At 43.9% G+C, this 20,978-nt stretch overlaps 1 protein-coding gene across 2 annotated transcripts in view; it reads right to left on the reverse strand.

Moving 5' to 3' along the window:
• The window catches only part of Grm7 (glutamate receptor, metabotropic 7), a 595,106-nt gene that overhangs the window by 121,593 nt on the left and 452,535 nt on the right, over positions 1-20,978 (reverse strand). For both annotated transcript variants that reach the window (XM_013010417.1, XM_013010416.1), the window contains exon 8: positions 10,290-11,225. In XM_013010417.1, the coding sequence (XP_012865871.1) occupies positions 10,290-11,225 (936 nt within the window). The remainder of the gene's footprint in view (positions 1-10,289; positions 11,226-20,978) is intronic.

Consider the following 20,978-nt stretch of genomic DNA (forward strand, 5'->3'; position numbering starts at 1 on the left):
CAGTGTTCCATAAACGCGTTTACAAAAGCAAGCAGCCCCTGGAGAGGACCTGGTGGGTGGGCAGAAGTCCCATGGGCTCAAAGGAAGGCTACATACGGCTCTAAAGTCATGGTGGCAGGAAGGTGAGGGTAGCAGTAAGAGCAGGAAGATGCTAGAAGGCTTGTTCAAAGGGATTAGATGATTCCTGGCTGCTCAGATCGAGGAGCACAGGATGGGCACTTAAAAACGATTCTTGCTAGGTGCTGATGGCTCACAGCTCTCATCCCAGCCAGTAAGGAGGCTGAGATCTGAAGATCATGGTTTGAAGCTAGCCTGGGCAGGAAAGTCTCTGAGACTCTTAGTACCAACTAGCCAGCAAAATAAATAAATAAAAAGCTGAAAGTGAAGCTGTGGCACAAGTAGTTGAGCCCCAGCCTTGAGCCCAAAACCTAGGCAACAGTATCCTCAAGCTCCAGTACCTGCATACACGAAATACACATTCTTAAGAGTGACCCCTGTGAAAGAGGTAGATGGTTAGATGGTAACTATGCTAAAATTCTCCAAAGACCTAGACTAAAAGTTAACTGTGATAAAAAACCTCTCCTGGAATATCTAACCATAGAGGGAGGCCCTAGAAGACAAACCAGAATATCATTATGGGATGTTTTGGGGCCTCCACCAACCAGCAATGAAAGGCCTCCGATCTCATCGTACTCATGGCTACCAGCCAAGCTATCGTTTGAACGGGGTGGGATGGAGCTCAGACCCAGGAGGGAGGCACTCGTCCATCTTGAACCCCAGAGGACTGACCCAGACACCAGGACTGTTGTAGCTGATAGCTGACTCCTTGTCACCGTGAACGGCTGGTTGCCTTACAGTTTCTTTCTAAAACAGCTGCCCTGGGAAGCTGGCTTCCAAAAACAGAACACAGCAGTGACATTTCCATTTCCTAAAATTCTTTATGAGGATCTGAAATTCAGTGTGTTTGTTAAACAATCTCCTGCTCACAACTCATAACCCTGGAATACAGTATGCTCATGGGCAAACTTTGCAGTTCAGAGATTTGCGTCCACTGTTTGCCTCTCTGCTGTTTGTCAGTTTTTGCTTCGTAGGAATGGGTGACAATTCCCTCCCTCTCCGCCCCCGTTCCCTACTATATTGTAAGCATGCAATGATCCAACTAAGAAACTAACACAAAGGCATCCATGACTTAAAAAATATTTTGTCTTTCCTCTGCCCGCTCAAAGAGGATACAGAGAATAATAAGTTAAAGAGTATGTAAATCTTAATAGAAAGGCTTGGAAAAAAATTATATTAAGTGAAGTAAGCCAGGCCCAAAGAAACATAGGTCCCATGGTTTCCCTTATTTGCAATATCTAGTATATGTCTGAGTCAAGCAGAAAAGGTCAGATAAGTTGATGTTAGGGAAATGAACCCTAAGATATGTATTCAATGTTTTTTTTTCTTTCATGTGATTGTTTCTAACACATTTATAAGATTTTTTTTGTTGCTTTGTATGTCCCTCCCCCACAGTATAACCCCTGCTTTCACTGTATTTGATGTTGGTATAATTTGTGGAGGGGAAGGGGAAAAACAAATCGTTTAAATAGGGACACAGGTGGACCCATTGCAACAATGAGATGTACAAGTCGTTATGTCGAAAAACGAACTTTACAACTTTAGTGCGGGGGGGGGAGGATTTGGTGGGGGGGATGGAAAGGGGAAACAAAGGAGGAGGCTACAATGCTTGATAAGAAATGTACTCATTATCTTGCCCATGTAATTGTAACCCCTCTGTACAGTGTTTTCACAATAAAAAAAAAAGAGTATGTAAATCTTTACCTCACAATGGGTCATTCTTCACCTAGAAGTTAAATGTACTTTAATACACACACACATAAATATGACAGGTACTTCTACATAGGGAAAGTCAGAACAGCAAACAAAGAGAAATGGTCTAGAAGTAAACAAAATAGGTGCTAAGCCCTTACAACTGAATTAGCTGAAATAGAATGGACGCAATGGACGGTGCAAACAGTATCATTTTTTAGAAAGACTAAGTCAGAGCCCAACAAAGTTAAGTGCCAGGAAATGGGCTTGCAGGAGGGGGAAGGAGGGTCAAGGGGAAAGTAGGGAGAATACAGGCAAGAATTCACTGTCTGTCTAACACAGAATTGAGAACTATGAGGGAAGGCATGTGTCAATGGGGAATAAAGATACTGAAGGGATGACAAAGATCGAGATGCAAGGGACACATACGTTGCTTTGTTAAATGGCAAAAGAACTTCAATATATAACTTAAAAACTAAGACAAAGCGAGGGAGGGGATGGGTTGGGCGGCACTGTATTCACAAACTGCTTTGGTGAATGGCAACTCCTCTGCACAACTACTTGAAAAAAATAAAAAACATTCAAACCAAACCAAACCGAGAAAGATGATGCGCTAACCGCCGGGTTAAAGCGAACCACCTTGTTCGTGTGGTATTTGGTCCGAGGCCAGGCAGCCGCCATCCTGGCACAACGGCACGGATGGAGTCAGAGGCAGAGAGGAGGCAGCCTGAAGATCTGGTCTGCCCTGCGAAACCATCACTATGAACTGATCTAGGGCTTCGGGGGTCTGTTAGCCAGAATCTCTCGGGTGTGGAGAACTGATCATACCTAAATCAGGCATCTTTGGAAACAAAATTAGTCCTTGGCAAGTGATAAATCACTTAAGGGAGCTCACATCCAAGTCGAAAGCAGAAGATCAGAGAGATGAACGGTCGAAACAGGCAGCTGGGATTTCCATCGGGAGCTCTCCCTGTCCACCTACCCATCGCCACTGCCCTCAGCCCTCACCCCCATGTGCAAAGACCCTCTTTCAGGTAGAGGGACACTGGACATGTCCAGGGAGCTCCTGGAGGACCTGACTTGTTGTGTCTATTGCTTGTTGCGCCCCTCCCCCACCTGGCTCTGTCTTTTCCTGAGGACTCTATTTCCCTCCAGCCCTCAGTGTCTGGAGTCACTATCACTGACTACATAAATACTCTTGATGCGGGTCCTTCTTGGTGCTTCCTCACCACGTGTCTGCCATCCAACCTGTCCAGGAATCACCACACACATCCCCAGGGTAGACTGACTAGGTTCTTATAACCATGGATGGTGATCAGGAGGAGATGGCAAGAGGGAAGCTTCCAGATCTAGAGGAAGGCCAGTGGACAATGAGGCCTTGGAGAGGAACTAGATGGGCCGGTCCCCTGGCCTAGAGCCTGGGTAGAGTCAGGACCCCAAGTCTGGATTTGGCAGTCCCCCTGACTGCTCACCAGCAAGCTAGACACTGTCCCATTGCCTCATGCTCTTTCAGAAAATCAAAGGTCGTCTCTTGCTATCCCGAGACAAGCTCAAGCACAAAGCCTTGTCTCATTATCGTCATTCTAGCTGGAGGATGCTTCCTGGATCCCGGTGGCTGGTTTTCCTCATGACTGACTTGTCAAGCTGAAAGACACCTCACTGGAAAATTGGGCTCAGAGGGGTGCTTCCCAGGGGATGGGGGGGGGGCTCAAGGTCTCCCATTGAAGTTTCCTTTCAGCAGGCCTTGTTTTTCCTGAGCAGCTCTGTTCCGTCCTCGGATGGCTGGAGCCTTTGTCTGAACGCACTGAGCTATGTCCGTATTACTTCCAGCTCTGCTGAGTTTTGCATAGGTTCTCGGCTTCTTACCTGCTGAACTAGCTATCTGGAGACACGAGGGACTGAGCTGTGAGGACGGCAATTATCCTATGTGACGACTCCCGAAATGAACCGGGGCACCACGGGCAGAGGATAAACTGCTAGCCCTGGACGTTGCCACACACCAGACCTGCAAACAGTCAGCTTCAGAGCCCTGGCTGGACTCCCAGGAAGGCCACAGCAGCCCACCGGCAGGAGGAGGGGTACAGACACTGCTGAAATAAATCTGAACAGACAAAAGCTAACAGCAGAGGCAAGACCTCAGCACCCAGCACAGATGCTGGAATCAGCCTGCGTGTGCAGGTCCTCAGGTAAAGTACATGTTGGAACATATCTCTCTGCTCTGCTTAGAAACAAGGTCAAGGTTCTCATGAACCACTCCAGATGAGGAAATAAGGACTTCTATTTAAAATGTGTGTGTGTGTGTGTGTTGAAATAGAAATTGTAACACACAGTTTCTACAATCAGTGGTCTCTAGGGAACAACCTCTTTCTCTACTTGATTGTTTACTGGAGTAAAGATTAAATAGTGAACAATATTATCTTTAAACGTCAAGAGTGAATTAAAAGTTTCATCTTATATATAATATATTCATTCATATTTGTGTGTACATCTATATAAAATTTCAAAACAAATAATATGACACAAAAAGGATAGATCCCGCAGAGTCTAGTCACATAGTCTTTTCCTGCAGGAAAAGTTCAAAATAGCTTTCAGGCCTTCTCTTTTTCCTCAGATTCCCTCAGGCTATTTTCAAGGTGTCGTCTTGTGTCAATCGATTACCATAGATGGATAGAAACTTCAACGTTGCTGTCTTACCTCCAGTTGCTTCTCACCCTCGCTCACCCTCTGGGTGCTCTTCCTGAAATTTCCATTCCCAGATGCCCCGTGCTCCTTTATTTATAAACTCTGGTGGACCTTGAGGAGAGAAAGCCCTCTAATAACGTGGTTCGGGCTACGTGTGACTGTATCACCCCTTGGTTGGGGAGACTGGCAAGTCCAGGAGGGCAGAGAGCAAGGGGAATTGCACCCGAGAGCTGACCTTGCACAACTCAGTGTGTGTGTGTGTGTGTGTGTGTGTGTGTGTGTGAGGAGCCTTTCCTCTGAAGGAAGGCCAAGAGGGATTTCAGCTCACAGCCGTGAGCTTGGCCCGTCCCATTGGAAAGAGGTGGGGTTTGCACTGATTCAAAATTGGCTCCTAAAATGAGGTCATGTGACTTGTGCAATCATACTACTTCACACATACAGGGATGCACATACATGCGTACCCCCTTTCCTCAGGAGGTGAGATTAAAAAAACTGCCTTATTTTCTTAAATATATGATAGCTGTTCACCTGACTGGCATGTGACAGCCATTGCTTGTTAATTCCAGTTACTTGTCACTTTTTCTTCTCTCTCTCTCCTGATGGTATTGAGTCTTGAATTCAGGGCTCCAAGCTCGTGCTTGCCTTTTTCATTAAACACGCGTGCTCTGCTATTAGAGCCACATATCTCTACGTCTGGCTTTGTGCTGGTTAACTGGAGATAAGAGTCTCATGGACTTTCCTGATGGGGCTGGCTTCAAATTGCAGTTCTCAGATCTCAGCCTCCTGAGTAGCAATAAGGCAGCAATCCTGACCAAGTAGATTAATCTTCATAATTAATTCACTCTCTGATTGTCTTACTCTGAGTGTGAACAGCTGCTTGGAAGGACGTATCAAGTGTCATTTGTTGGAGTTAATATTAAATCAGACATGGCACATAGATTTCACATTCTCTCCAGCCCTGATTTAATAGTGGTTGCCCTAAGACTGTATTGAGAATGATTTCGAGACCATACATCGGTTCCCAAGAAGTGTGTCATTATTGATTAGTAATGTCTGCCGTTTCTTTTCTTTTTTTTTGGTCTGAGATTTCTGAGTCCTATATTTGTTTCAGCAGGCTTGCGGCTCCTATTTGAGGGAGCTGTCTCTTATGTGTAGAAGATAAAGGGGTTTGTGACATCTGTTTCTATTTCTTGGGAAACATTTCTTACCTGTCTATCATGCATGGTCCTGAGGCCCAAGCCTTTACCCTGGTTCTGAAAGTCTAGGGTTCAAGTCCTTGGTATTTCACTAGATTTTTAAAAAAATCCTTGGGCTTATCTTTGTTCCTGGCTAATGTCTTTCTCATCTTTGTTTGGCACGAGAATTCATTTATTCTAAAGGGGTCCACAAGTACATATGAAAGAAATATATAGAAGATTGACTCTCTGGACAGGAAGAAAATAGTTTAAATATTAAAAAATATATATAATAGGCAGGGGGATGGGAAAGGAGAATAGAGGGGGTTAATCAGAACAAAGAATAATATAAGCATGTGAGAAAAACATATAGTTGGCTACGAATGGTAATCTTCCAGCACACCTGTTAAAGTATTTATAGTCCTGTGCCCCCTAGAGCTCTCCCATAATTCTGTGGGGTAGGCAGACTTGTACTTATCTGGTAAACCAACTCCCCAGGAGATTATAATGGACATAGTTTTGAGATGCACAGAGATTTGCTATCAGTTGCCCGAATTCTATCATTTTGTGCACTGATGCTACAGGGGAATAAGATTTTAAAAAAACAACCCTACATCCTGCTATTTGATTTTTGTAAAACACTTAGCTCCATTCTCATATGTGTGGGAGAGGGTTGTGGGTACCATGTTAGCAAAACTCTTCTTCCTTAGAACTCTTATTCCTTCCCAGCAAATGTTTCTGACTCTTGGTTGTGTCAACCTTTCCCTTTTCTCCTTCTCACCTTTTCTATAGCCAAACAACTGCATGACAAGCCCAAAAGAATACAGCTGAGAGCCCAGATTCCAGGCCTAGGGTAGTAAGCTCTACTGTCCCTGTGCAGGCCACGTTGGGTAAAGTTTATCTTCCTGCTTACCTATGAGAAACTATGTACAGACAGTCCTGTGTCACTTAATGCTCAGGACCCATGCTGAGATGCAGGAAGGGGCAATTTCCTTATTAGGCAAACATCATAGAGAGTACTTACACAAACCAAGACAGCTACCCTATCATTAAGGGGTATCATCTCCTGGTACTGTGGCTGTGCATATACTTGTCCGGTATTCCAACATGTTCTCAAGCGTCCCATGACTGTACCAGCTCTCCTAGAAAGTTCTCCAGACACAGGCCGGCATAGAAATGCTATATAAATGGATCCAGTGGTCACAGAGTCACCGCTTCAAGCATGTGTCTTCTTGTATGTATAACTCTCTTATTAGGTATATCGACAAACTTTGTCTTTGCTTTTTGAGAGGAAGCAATCCAATCCTTCAACAGATAGTGCTAAGATAGAATAATGGCATAGTATCTCAATTCAGGTTTCTCTGAGGGTGTTACTTTAGTATTTTTATAGTTTTCCAAAACCATTGCCCTTGCCTATATGAAATTTCTGAAACCTAGAATAATTCTCTTCTGGCCAGAGCTTTACACTTTTATCTCTACTCATGTCACAAGGCCCTCATTCTCGAACTCTGTTAAACAGTGATCAGAAAAGATAACCCATGGCCCTTTGCATTCTCCCTAACAAGATAAAAAATAATCTTTGTGGGGACTTTGTGAGAAAATTAGAATCTTGCGTAACCACTCTTTGTATTCCAAGAAGTTCAAACACCAAAATTGCACAAAGGTATCCCTTGCAAAATGAAAATGGGTCGAATTTTCTGAAGCAGTAAATAGTTATCACTGAATTTACTGTAGTTTTTTTTTAGTCTCTGTTGCAATGAAAATTTTCCATTTCAGGAAGTTACACTGTTAAACAGAAACAAAAATGGGAAGCCTGTGATTCTGTATACAGCCAGTTTGGCAAGCATGCTTTGTGCCTCCTTCTCTTTCTTTGTCTTGGCATTTGCCTTTTTTTTGCATTTTAAGTGCCACCAACTGTACGTAGAGGAAGTGATTATTTTTCAATCAGTCCCTCTTATTTCTCTAGGCACAGGCCTATCATCTGTGGACATGCATTTTCATTGAATATTATCCAATTTGCCAATTTTATACCTTTACTCACTTATGACAACTAATCATGTAAAGCATTCTAACCCATTAAAAGTCTATAAAGAAGCCAGCCAGTGGTGGCTCATATACAATCCTAGCTACTCATGAGGATCATGGTTCAAAATCAGCCAAGGAAGGAGTCTGTGAGACTCTTATCACCAATTAACCACCAAAAAAGCCAGAAGTAAAACTGTGGCTCAACTGTTAGAGTGCCAGCTTTGAGTGAAAAAAAAAAACAAACTAACTAACTAACAACAACTAAGGGACTAAGGGACAGCATCCACACCTTGAGTTCAAGCCTGCATTCTGCACCACACACACACACACACACACACACACACACACACACACACAAAAGAATAGTCTACAAAGAAAGTAAGTCAGTTTTCTAAAACTCTGGGGTCAAACACCTACCACTTAGAGACAACTTAATTCTTTCCCACAGTTCAATCCTGGCAGTTCAAGGAGTTCTAGGAGAAAATGTCTCCTAGAATGACCTCAGTCAGCAAATGGAATCCCTGAAGCCTTGTGCCATTGGAAGACTTTTCACTGAGAACGTTACAGGTGAGTCTTCCTGGAAAGACCCACAGTCATAAGTAGAAGCGGCTAGAAATGAACATGATGGAGACAGAGACTCAAACACATTTTACAAGACTCCTCCGTAACACCTTAGTGACTATCATTCCCTATCTTCTAGATCACCAAGCATAAATGCACAGGAGAGAGTTTGTGCCCTTCACCTACTGCAGGGGGCGCTGTGCACTTTAACAACACAGTCATCTGCATGGGCTTCCACGTGGCCTGCAGGAATTTCATTCTGGTCTCCATTGCATTTCATTCTCCGAACTCATACATTTTACTATTCCCTTGGCCCAGGGACAGATAGAAGAAATAAAATGAAATTCAAGTTGGCTTCACAGGCAATAAACATGCATTATGAATTTGAGCAATCCCGTGAGGAGTGTGCTCTGATCATTGAACATGGATTTTAGAAGAACTTCCTCTTAAGACTTTCGATGACTAAAACCATAATCTGGAGTCATTCACTTCCCTTAGTTTTAGAATCGTGCGTGGTCTCATGAAATATTCACATGAAGGAAATAGAGCCCAAGCTTGCAGCTTCTGAATCACACAGTCTTGGTAAACAACATCATTTTTGTTGGAAAAAAGCAACTGGATGTCACTAAATCATGTAGATAAAATGCTGAGAGCAGAGGTAAAAATTTAAAAAGCCGCATTCCGCTAATTCCGAGAGACTAGTCTCCCGAATATTCCTAGACATCCTTGCTTCAATCCTGATTTTCCCATTGGAGACTGAACTTTTGGGAGACTGGTCCAAAGTAATTTGAAAGTAGATAGATTCTCAATGTCCCTACATCGTACCCTAATGACAAGGCCCCATTTATAGGCAGGCCAGGCACAGAGGTGCCTTGGAAGGTCAAGGCAGGGAGGATCATGAGGTTAAGGTTAAGGTCAGCCTGGACTAAATAGGAGAACCTGCCTTGAAAACAGATAAACAAATAACTATAACTGGCTAGATGACTGTAAAAGTTAACTGTGTATGCGCAGTTGGCACAGAAGGCAAAACTATACCTAAACATACACTAATTGCATTTAAAAATGAGTACTTATTTATGTGGGGAGATGCCTATTAGCTTGGCGTATTAGCTTTATCTTGGACCAACGTATTAGAAGCAACTAACTTTGACACTAATATGCCTCCAATATATCTGACTCTTATACACCTCCAAGTTCCACAGTCTGTTGATATCCTCTGTCTGTCCTGGTGAGAAAGTTGAACAAATGGCTTACTGGGATTAGTATCCATCTAGCCAGAGGGTAGATCCATCTAGCCTTGGGTAGATGACAACCAAGCTTTCTCTACGCCCCCCAGCTCTACTGGGAGTATGTGAGTGGGTAACCCACACTCTTGTGAGCAGAGGCAGAAAGCTCACCACCATGTGAATAAGGGCCATCTTAGATACATCCACCTGCAACACAGGTACCCCATTTACCTACCCCAAATTCTTGTGCAAGAATTGGTGAATCAATAGAAAGATTTAATTTAGGTAGATCAGCTCGCTTTGTACTCAATCATTCCTTCTTACCGTGAATAATGCCATAGTAAAACAACTTGAAAGGTTACACTGGGTTGGGTTTAAGTGGGGAGTTTATAGCATATTTAAACTCAAGTACCATTCACCAACAAGTCTAGGCTTTTAAGCTTGGGGACTGCTATTCTGCCAACAAAAACCTCTTATTTTATCCAACCTGCTTGGTTTTTAAGACATACAAACACACGTGTGAGCAATGCCAGGGCCTGAACTCAGAGCCTGGATATGGTTCCTTAGTTGTTTTGTTTTGTTTTTCTCAAGGTTAGTAGGTCTACACTTGAGCCACAGCTCTACTTGTGGCTCTTTGCTGGTTATTTGGTGGTAAGACTCTCACAGATTGCCTTGCCCTTGGCTTCAAACTGTGATGCTCAGCCCTCCACCTCAAGAGTAGCTAGGAATTATCATCCTGAGCCACAGGGCACCCAGCTAGCCACCATCTTTCTAAAACCGTACGAAGGGCTGCTCGTTCATTTGCACTTACCTTTTCTGCTGACTGCGCTGTCCCGAAAAAAATCGGAATGAAGGCCAGCCACACTATACACGTGGTGTACATGGTGAAGCCGATGGGCTTGGCCTCATTGAAGTTCTCCGGGACGCCCCGAGTCTTGATGGCATACACTGTACAGGTCACCATGAGGAGGATACTGTACCCCAAGGAGCAAATGATTTGCAGATCGCTGATGTCGCATTTGAGCACGCCCCTGGCCTGCTCCGGGTTCATGGTCTTGTGCTCATCATAGTCTACGATGATGTTGGGCGGGTCGACGCCAAACCAAATGAAAACCCCAAGGAGCTGCACGGATATCAAGCTGGACGTGATGGCCAGCTGGGACGTGGGGCTGATGAGCCGGGGGGCAGTCACCGATTTCTTACCTTGCTCAAAGATGCGATAAATCCGATTGGTTTTGGTCAACAGGGCCGCGTAGCTGATGCACATCCCCAAGCCCAGGAAGACTCGTCGGAAGGAGCAGACGGCCACGTCGGGCTTGGCGATCATCAGGAAGGTGATGATGTAGCACAGGAAGATGCCGGTCAGCAGCACGTAGCTGAGCTCGCGCCCGGATGCCCGGACGATGGGTGTGTCGTTGTAACGGATGAAGGTGGCCATGACGAAGATGGTGGCGATGATGCCCAACATGGCCAGGAAGACGGGGATGACCGCCCAGGGGGAGTGCCACTCCAGCTTGATGATGGGGATGTTCTGACAGCCTGTCCGGTTCTCGTTGGGCCTCTGGTCGTAGGGACAGTGCTGGCAGGTCATCTCATCAAACTGGTACTGGTATCCGTCGCAGGGCTCACACGTCCAGCAGCATGGGGTGCCTTTCTGGGTCTTCTTCCTCTGGCCGGGTTTGCAGGGCAGTGTGCACACGGAGGAGGGGATCTCCCGGACACCTCTCCCCCACTGCAGGTCTTCTATCTGCAGCGTGAGAGACAGAGAAGGCAACACAGGGTAGCTTAGTCCAAAAGAGGAGCAGCTCCCCCCCCCACAGCACCGCGGTGTAAAAGCAGCTCACACCAGGGGTGTGGTGAAGTGAGATCGTCTACAGCCCTCTCCCTGGTAAACTCTCCCAACTGCAATTTGATCTTGACCTGGGGAAGGTCCCATCTTCACAGGGTAGTGTGTCCCAAATGCATTGAAGAGTCAGGCTGGATGGAGACAGGAATTGAATGACAGGCTCTGTACCTTTCTGGGACCTCTCAAATGGCAGTATCCTGAAAGTGAGCTTTGGGGTCGGAAGTGTTAACCAGTGCCCAGAGGATACATTGTGTGTGTGTGTGTGTGGGTGGGTGGGTGCACGTGTGTGCTTACACTTCTGGTGTTTTGGTAGTTAATTGGATGTAGAATCTCATGGATTTTCTGCCTGGGCATGGTTTCAAGTCATGATCCTCAGATCTCAGGCTCTTGAGTAGCTAGGGTGACAGATGTGAGCCACCGGTGCCCTGCCTAGAGGATTCTTTTGAGTAAATGAAGAAGTATGAACATGTTCTCTGCTGCTCTACTGCCTCTTCCTGGATAGAAAGTGCCAACATCCCAAATCAACTTCACAGAACACAACACAACCACGGGTGATGTGAATATTACTCCTCTCCCTGACTACATGCCTTTTTTTAAAACATTCTTTAAGAATTATGTTTGATAAAATTGCAATGCTGACACCTTCTTAAAATGACTGCAAAACTCCAGCTGGGCACTGATGATTCACACGTATAATTCAAGTTAATCTAGAGGATTGTGGTTCAAAGTGAGCCTGGTTAGAAAACCCTTGAAGACTTCGTCTCCAAAATAACCAACAAAAAGTCAGGGCTGGGTGGAGTGGCTCAAGTGGTGGAGCACCAGCCAAACAAGCTTAGTAGGCACAAAGACCTGAGTTCAAATCCAGGCTTCAGCAAAACACAACACACATACAAGCACACACACATACACACACACTTTACAAAATTCCCTATATCACTTGCTGTTTTCACTGAGTGCTTTTGGAAGATGATCTGTTTATCTGTGTACCTCAGGGGAACAGTTACACTCCTGACTCAAGGCTTAAACACTGTTAGATTATCCAAGCATTCAGGCAGCACCTGATAAGAAACGCATAAGGTCTGGAACACTCACAAGATTGGCCAGCTACCTCTTTGGAGATGGAATGTAAATGATATCACTGTATCCCAGGGGACAATGAAAGTATGTTTACTGAATTCGAGGAATTTCCCAGGGAGCACCAAATGCAGAAGAATTCTAAGAATGAAGGTCATTGGACACTGAGGAAAACCTCATCACTGGGCTAAACTCCCATCAGTGTGGCCTCTTCCCCTTCGCTGGCAAGCTGCTCTTTCTCTTGCCAGCCATCAGTGCCTCAGCTCACTTTCCTGTGTGCTTGCTGTGGGGTTCACACTGCAGGGAGTTCCCAGATGCATGCAATGCGCCAGGCCTGCAGAGTTAGCATGTGGTGGAGGTTCTCTGTGACGTGACTACACATACACAGCATGGGGCTGAGTGGTGACCGCAGTTTGGGAAGTCTCACTCCCAAGTCTGGATTGTGCTGTCCTAACAAATCCCAACATTGCCCAAGAAAGACCCCCTTTTGCAGCTCCTCATACTCTTCCACTCTTTGAGACAGAGAATTCTTTTTTTGAACAAAGGTGAGTCCAGTGGCCCTTATAGAATTTAATTTAATTCTATAATTTTTTTTTTTTTACTGAAATACCCGATGTTTTCAGGACATATGGCGGGTGGTACTCATGGTTAGAAAAAAAAAAAGAAAGAAAATGTATCAGAGAAATAAGTCTACACAGAGGAAATCAGAATAGCAAGGGGAAGATTGCTGGTGAAGCAGCTTGTGCTCTTGACTGTAGCTATGTCTTGATGAGGTATTGTCATGGCTACACCTATACATAAACCAGCAGACGCATCTGGGCTAAACTACTATGACTTCCATTTCTGTTCCTAGCAACCACCAGTCCTGATTGATACATGGGTGAAGTGCAGAGTTCGGGTATCCTCAAGTTACAAAAGATGAACAGTTAACAAATTATTTAACAAAATAGGTAGATCCCAATGGAGAAATGTGGCCACATTTCTCTGTACTTACACTATTAAAATTTTAACACAATTTTAATAACATTTTAATACAATCAACAACAAAAAAGATTAGAAAGGCACAGCAAAATCTGAGACACTTCTCTTTTATAGTCAATACTTCTTAGGAGATGACAAGAAAGAAAACAACTTGCCACATTGGAATTTGAACACTTGGTTAATGTAAGATACCATCACAAAAAAGGCACAAAGATTTTAGTATTTGAAAGTGAGCTACATTGAGTGTGTGAATCGAAGAGCAAGTGATTATTTTAAAGGAAGGCTATAGCTCAAGGATTAAACTTCATAAAAGATTATAACCTTGTGATGGTTGCATTCAAACTTGCACCAGAGTCTCAAGAATCTTCACAGTGAACTCATTTGCCCAAGTCAGCAGTCATAAATCTAGCTAAATATAAAACATAATCATTTCTTCCTCTACATCACTGTCTAGGAGGCTGTTAGTCTCTGGCAGCCCTTCCACAGCCATCAAATTAAGGACACAACTTGCAATAAGAGAGGAAAAAGATACGCTTTTGAAGTCAGGAGGTCAGGTCTGGCCGGTGCCATATTGGCCACATGGTGGATGGTAGGGTCTGACATCTTGTCTTCATGCTGGGGGAAGGGAGCCCCCCCCTCTCTTTACCTGCCTCCCAGGTGATGGGCGTGGCCAGACCTCTGGAGTCAGGGGCAGACACTTGGCTGAATCTCTCAGTCCAGTGCCTGGGACTGGGAGTTTCCTGAGGATCTGCCCTCTGTGCCAATCTAGCCACTGGACTCCATGTCTCATGTGTCTCCGTGATCATGTCCTGCGTCCTGTCTCCTGGCTTGTCTCCAGTCATCATGGTATCTCAGTTCAGCTCTCCATTGGAGCAGAACTGGCTTGTTGGTATTGTTTTTGTGCTTTCTTTCCTCTTTAGTATGTTTCCTAGCTGTGTTATGTGTATTTGCATGCTGCCGGCCTTTGTAACAACTGGCGGCTTGCAGCCTGCTAACTGTATAATAAAGACTCCACCATTCTGTATTTTAAAATGTGGCTTCTGGGATGATTCACCTTACAACACTTTAGTTTTACCAATGTCACAGTTTTGAGACGTAGGAACATTTTTTTAAATTGCTATTATTGATAGAACTGTTTTCAAATGTCACATCCAAAGATCCAAGGCACTGTTACTGGAAAAGGCTAATAAACAAAACCAACAAATAAAATTCACTCACTAAATGTGCCACTTCCTGATTCCAAGATTTGTGGACGCCAGTTCACCACGTGATTGTGGTTGATCTGGGAGAAGAGGTGCAGGTCTTGCACGAACATCAAAACAAATGATGATTACACGTCTTATGTTATGGCCAACACCAAACCTCCATAGCACCCAGCTTTTCCCTCCTCCTGGAATCAAATCAAATGCCTGGCAAGGCAGAAAATCTTTTCCAAATCAATACAACAGATCTAAATATATACCAGAGCTCCAGCCACCAACACTGCATTGACTGATGACTTAATTGGCTTTCCATGTTCATTTAAAGCAGATTTCAACTTAGTGTAATTGTAGGTATGAAACTAACAGAGCTGTCTCTCTTGCTCCACATGAACGAAAGTCTAATTTGCTTGTTTGGCCCGCAAACATCATTAGTGAGGGTCCCAGGGGTGGCAGCTCACCTTTAGAAGCGGAGGTGAAAATTATGTGAATCTGTCCTTGGCTACACAGTTCAGTTTGGTGCTTAGTGTCTGAAGATGAAGTGTCCAGCTGGAAGTGCCAAGGCGTGGGGTGAACACTTAGCCCCGGTGGGCAACTTTTAATCTGCCAGGGGTCATTTGGATATTTATAACAATATTCTTTTTTTCAGAGCCATACAGATCTACCAATGGTGCAGATGTCTGTGGGCAGCCAATGAGAAGCACAGCACCATGCAAACATTCTCCAAGACTCTGCACAGACCCTTTGTTTCAGTTAGCTCTGAAGCCACATTTAAGGTACAGAAAGATTAGGCAAAGTCTGGGATGTCTTCCATCTTGGTTAGAAGATACAGGGTTAAGTTTCCAGGGAAGGAGGTAGTTTCTTTCTGAACAACCACTGTCTGTTGTTATTTGATATGTAGTTGCCTCTCTAGATGGCTACTAGGGGTATGGAGTTGAGATCCTAGTGTGAGTCAGGAGAACAGAGTTTCACGTCTGATCACACGGATGAATACAATTCCCAGCACACAGATTGTATAGAGGAAAGATGGATTCTTTAGGCAAGAACAAATTGAGCAGCTCCTGCAATAATTGCCAGAATAAGAGTAGAGAATCCAAGAAAGTTGTTCTTTAGTCTTAATAGGAGGGACATAAAGGGGGGAGATACTCTCTTCAGCTTTTGAACTGTGATGTGTAAAAGCATGCTGTTTGGAGTTGTCACAGCCATTCTGCTACCATGAAGACATTAGTCTAAAGAACAGAAGTTCACATTCTGAGGGTAGCAAAATAAAACACAACAAATAACAAGGACAGTAAAAACAATGTCATAATGATGACATCACATCGTTGATGGCATTGATATATGGGTAGCATAATTATATCACCAAATTAACCCTAGTCCACTTAGCTCTGATTTTTTTTTCTGGTACTAGATCTTGAACTCAAGGACTTGTGCTTGGCTTTTTCATTCAAGGCTGGGGTTCTACCACTTGAGCCATACCTCCACTTCTGGTTTTTGCTTTTTTGCTGGTGAATAGGAGATAAGAATCTCTTGGATTTTTCTGTCCAGGCTGGCTTTAAACCAGCATTCTCAGATCTTAGCCTCTTGAGTAGCCACCCAATGTGCAGGTGCTGTGGAAGTTTGAACATGAAACATGAGACTTCTCTTAATGGCTAACCAACTCTTCAAGAGCAATTTACTACTTACAGTAAAAAACAAAAGAACTTCTGCTGAATACATTCTTTATGACTTGTGTATAAAGTACCTGGAGACCTACTAACATTACTGAATAATTCATCCATAACTGACTGGTAAGTGACCGGTCTATAGTCACACTTTATGAGACACACTTGGCTTCCTGACAAGGCTCAGGGAACATATCAACTCAGAAAACCAGCTTCGACTCCATTGCTTCAGGCTCAGACAGAAATAGGGAGAATGAGCTTGCCATGTAAGAGCATTGTCTCACTAAGGGTTTTGGAGGAAAGGGTGGGGTTTAGTACAGAGAACTCCTACACAGGGACACGTAGGCATTATTAGGGTGACTTAGAATATTAACATAAAGCCAAAGCAGTTGCTGGCACACAGCCCCACACACCAATCAAACAGAAATTTTTTAAATAAACATTGTGCAGTACTTCCATTTTTATCTAGAAGAGATCTGTTCCTTTTGCCACACAGACATTTTGTATCTAAAGTAAAATCATGCCATTCCAAAGATGCATTTTCTTCTCCTGGTGAAATTCTATTTGCAAAGTTCCCCAGCTTACTCCACAGAGGGGGCCGTCTGCTATTTGAATTGCATAACTCTCTGCAATATTATTTTTACTTATTAGAACCTTTAATAGAACGAGCTCATTTGCAAAAAGCTTTCCTATTAGAATGTCATTTATTCATTAAAATACATTTGTTCTGTCTAGTTGATGTGGGCAAAAAAAAAAAACTCCACCTTTTTTAGGAAAAAAATGCACAGGAATGAATGTAGAATGTTTCAATCCTTAGAAAGAGCTGCTTTGAGTTGCGGGGCGGGGGGCGGGCCACATATGAAAGACGGCAAGAAAGAAGCCAGACATTCGGTGACAGTGTCTTTCTTAAATTCAGTCCTTATTTTGGAACCTTGGGCACAGTGATGAAGTAGGGCCTGGAATCTGGGGATTTCTACATCACAATAAAAAATGTTCATGAATTCAGATTTCCCGTGGTCAAAGTGGGTAATTACAGCAACTCACCTTTCCTAATAGATGCTGGGAAGAAAGTCGTGTACGCAAAATGATTTGGAATGCTTTTTACTTGTGATGGACACTTGTGGTTCATGGGAACAGGGAGTATTTTGACATTGCCTACATGGCTTTGGTATACAGAGACATTGGGGATACACTGAAGAATTGGAGTGAAGAAGGAAATCTTAATGCCATTGGGTGAACTTTGCAACTGTGTAAGGACTTCTCTAGGCTTCTGCTCTTGACTATGTAAAATATCTTCTCTACTGGGCATCAGAGAGGGACATGTAAAGTGCTGAGCTACTCAGGAGGCTGAGTTCTGAGAATTCCAGTTAGAAGCCAGTTCAGGCAGAAAAATCCACAAGATTTGTTTCTCCAGTTAACCAGCAAAAAGCCAGAGGTGAAGCTGTGGTTCAAGTGGTAGAGTACCAGCCTTGAATTAAAATGTTAAGCAAGAACACAAGGTCCTGAGTTGAAGGTCCAGTTTTGGTACACACACACACACACACACACACGTGCACGCGTGCACACACCCTCTAAACTACAATCCACCTACTTTAGGCTACCCATCTTTGCTGGTTGGGATTACAAGTGCATACTACCACGTCCAACATCCCCCATAGAGATGGACACACAAGGACTTTTCTGTCCTGGAACCTTGAACCGCCTGTTGTAAGCTTCCCATACAGCTTAGGGTGATGAGTGTGTGCCACTATTCCCGGACACAGTTGTGGGGGAGGGTGTCTTAAAACCTCTTTCTAGTTGACCTGGCCTCCAGCTGTGATCCTCAAGATTTCATTCCTCCCAAATAGCAAGGGTAAGCAGCTGTGTAAGCCACCAGCACTCTGCTGTTTCCTGGGCATTTCATGCATACCTATCTGAATGTCCTTGACATTTTCCTGAGGGGAAATAAAAAGAAATTAAAGAAGGAGCCTTCAATTGCTAGGTAGAGGGAACAGGAAACAATTAGCCCACTATGGAGCAGGGCAGGAAAACAAGTCATGTGGAATTTGCAGCCAAGGACACAATTACCACAAGAGGGTCTCTACTGTTCTCCCTTGATAAACAAAGTCCACCTCAAAATAGAAAATGTGAGCTGGAAAGTCACCTCCTGGACTCCAGGACTGACTCATCACATCCAGAGAACATGACTGGGGCAGAACGAGACAACACAACAGTTAGTGTTCTGACTATAATGCTTGTGAACCATGTATAAGAAACCATAGCCAGGAGCCAGTTACCCATGCCTGCCATCTTAGCTGCTTACCAGGCTGAGACCTGAGGATCATGCTTTGAAGTCAGCCTTGGCAGGAACGTCTGTGAGACTCTTATCTCCAATGAACTACCAGAAAAAGCCAGAGTGGCGTTCTGGCTCAAGTGGTAGAGTGCTACCCTTAAGTAAAAGGAGCCCAGGGACAGTCCCCAGGCCCAGAGTATGAAAAAAGCATCATCATCAGCAACAACAAAAACCCATCATGGTGTCTATGCAATAGTAGTTATCTAAATATTACTTTTTATTAGAATATCTCGCTCTTCCAATGATTGGCTTAATCTATGTGACTCACTTTACAATGGCTTTTCCCAAGTCCTCTTTTCCTTTTCTCCCCCTTCCTTTCCACCTCTTTCCCTTTCTTTCTCCTTCCCCTCTTTCCTCTCTCCTGTCCCCAGAGTTCTAATTCTTCTAGCCAAATACCATGGGCATTAAATATCACAGGAGCATTTCCCACTCTGCAAATCTAAAACAGAATGCATCTTCTTCTAGATCTTTCCATATATCTTCCACCTTTGTTTGGGGCATCCAGCATTGTCAGGAACATGAGCATTGGAATTGGATGGGCATGAGTTCAAATGCTCCCAGAAGGATCTTAGCAAATGATTTAAACACTCTGAATATTATTAATTTGGGGGGAGGGGTCTGTGCATGGGAGACAATGTTGAATACCACCTAGACCTATTGAGAAAAATAAAGATGCAGAGCTCAGCACATGACATGTGATGATCTCTGTCTACTGGAATTATTACCAAAAACTTACCATTGGAAGGTCTTTGCCCATCTTCTCCTACAAACCCTTTTTCTCTTTTTCTCCACGATGATGATCTACCAAAGTCATCATAGGTGCATCTAAATTGTTCCCATTTTAGGTCCTTCCTTTTGTTTCTTATCTTTTTGTTAAACCTCCCTGGCTAGGATTATCTAAAGTTCATTATCTAGATTTTTTTTCCTTTCCCATCTCTTTCCCCTTCAATGCACACTCACAAGGGCAGAGAGAACAACAAGGTAATGTGTATGCTATGGTAGTTCACAATGGCTCCTTGTCTGAAGATATCACAGATCTTTCTTAGAAGGAAAATGTGAATTCTATTTCCTTTGGTTCCAATCCTGCCTAGTATTCCAGGGCCCACTGAGGCATGAAAGATCCCAAATTACACATCTAGAGCTCAAGTCACTTGAAAACAGACCACCATTCCTAGGCCTCCAGCCCTAAGAATCTTCTGGAAGGGAAACGCCTCCATTTCTTCAAAGAGAAATTAAAGTACTGCCCTTTCCCTGGGCATTACTTTAATTGCATAGTGCTTTCCACACCCATTCTCTCCCAAGCCTTCAGCAACAAGCTTAAAATCCTCAAAGTGAACCTCAGGCCTGCGTTGTCTCCATTGTTGGAAATCTCTTCACATTTTCTCTGCTATTTTTCTACTTTCTCCTCCACCTAAACCTCAAGCACTCAGACCGTTATCTAGCCTTTTTGTTTGTTTGTTTGTTTGTTTTTTAACCTAATCTTTCACAGAACCTAGAATGTGAGACAGAGTCTTGGGCAGATTCTCTCGCTGGGTGGAACATTCTGGATTTGTACTTAAAGACATAAATTCTCGGAGTGGAAAGGAATTTCCCTCATTTCTGCCCTTGAGCATCCTGCCTCTTTGTGGAGACCCTTCTGAAGCTGTCACAGTTTGAATATGATCAACGATATAAGCCAGAACGATAGAAGGCCTCCCACCACAGATACTACCGCTTCTTCTCTAAGCAGCTCAGACATTCTTCTTGGGGTTTCACGTTCAAGACAAGTGCAAATTGCTTTTCGCCCGCTCACCTGGGGACCCGGCGTGAGCCATGCTCTGGGCCAGGAGGAAATGCTGATCAGGCAGGGTTTCCATCTGAGACAAGAAAGGCTTTTGATTTTTTAAAAAACATTTTTTCTTGCTAGTTCTTTCACTCTCTTTTCCATGGTTTTAGGCCCTTGGATGTCCGTGTTCCCTTTCTGAACTATAACATAGAAACAGTTTTATACAGATGATTCAGGAGACTCATCTTGAATCTGTGACGAATACCGTTTTTAAAGCAGAAGCTCTGTTGTGGTTGTGGTGGTGATGGTGTGTGTGTGTGTGTGTGTTGTGTGTGTGTGTGTGTGTTTGTGTGTACTGGTGCTGGGCCTTGATATAGGGGCTCATACTGTCACTTGGCTTTTCTTCTCAAGGCTGTGTCTCTAGCCACAGCTCCACTTCTGGCATTTGCCTGGTTATTTGGAGATAAGAGCTCAGATTTGTCTGCCTTGCCTGGTTAACTGAAATCCTCATCCTTTTCACTAGCTGGGATTGCAGGCAGGAGCTACTGATGGCCAGCAAAAGAATAAAAAATTTAAAAAAACACATCTTGATTTTGGTTTATTTTGAATACTGGGGTTTTAATTCAGGGCCTGGTCTTG

The sequence above is a fragment of the Dipodomys ordii genome, unplaced genomic scaffold, assembly GCF_000151885.1.
Source record: "Dipodomys ordii isolate 6190 unplaced genomic scaffold, Dord_2.0 Scaffold12, whole genome shotgun sequence".
NCBI lineage: Eukaryota > Metazoa > Chordata > Mammalia > Rodentia > Heteromyidae > Dipodomys > Dipodomys ordii.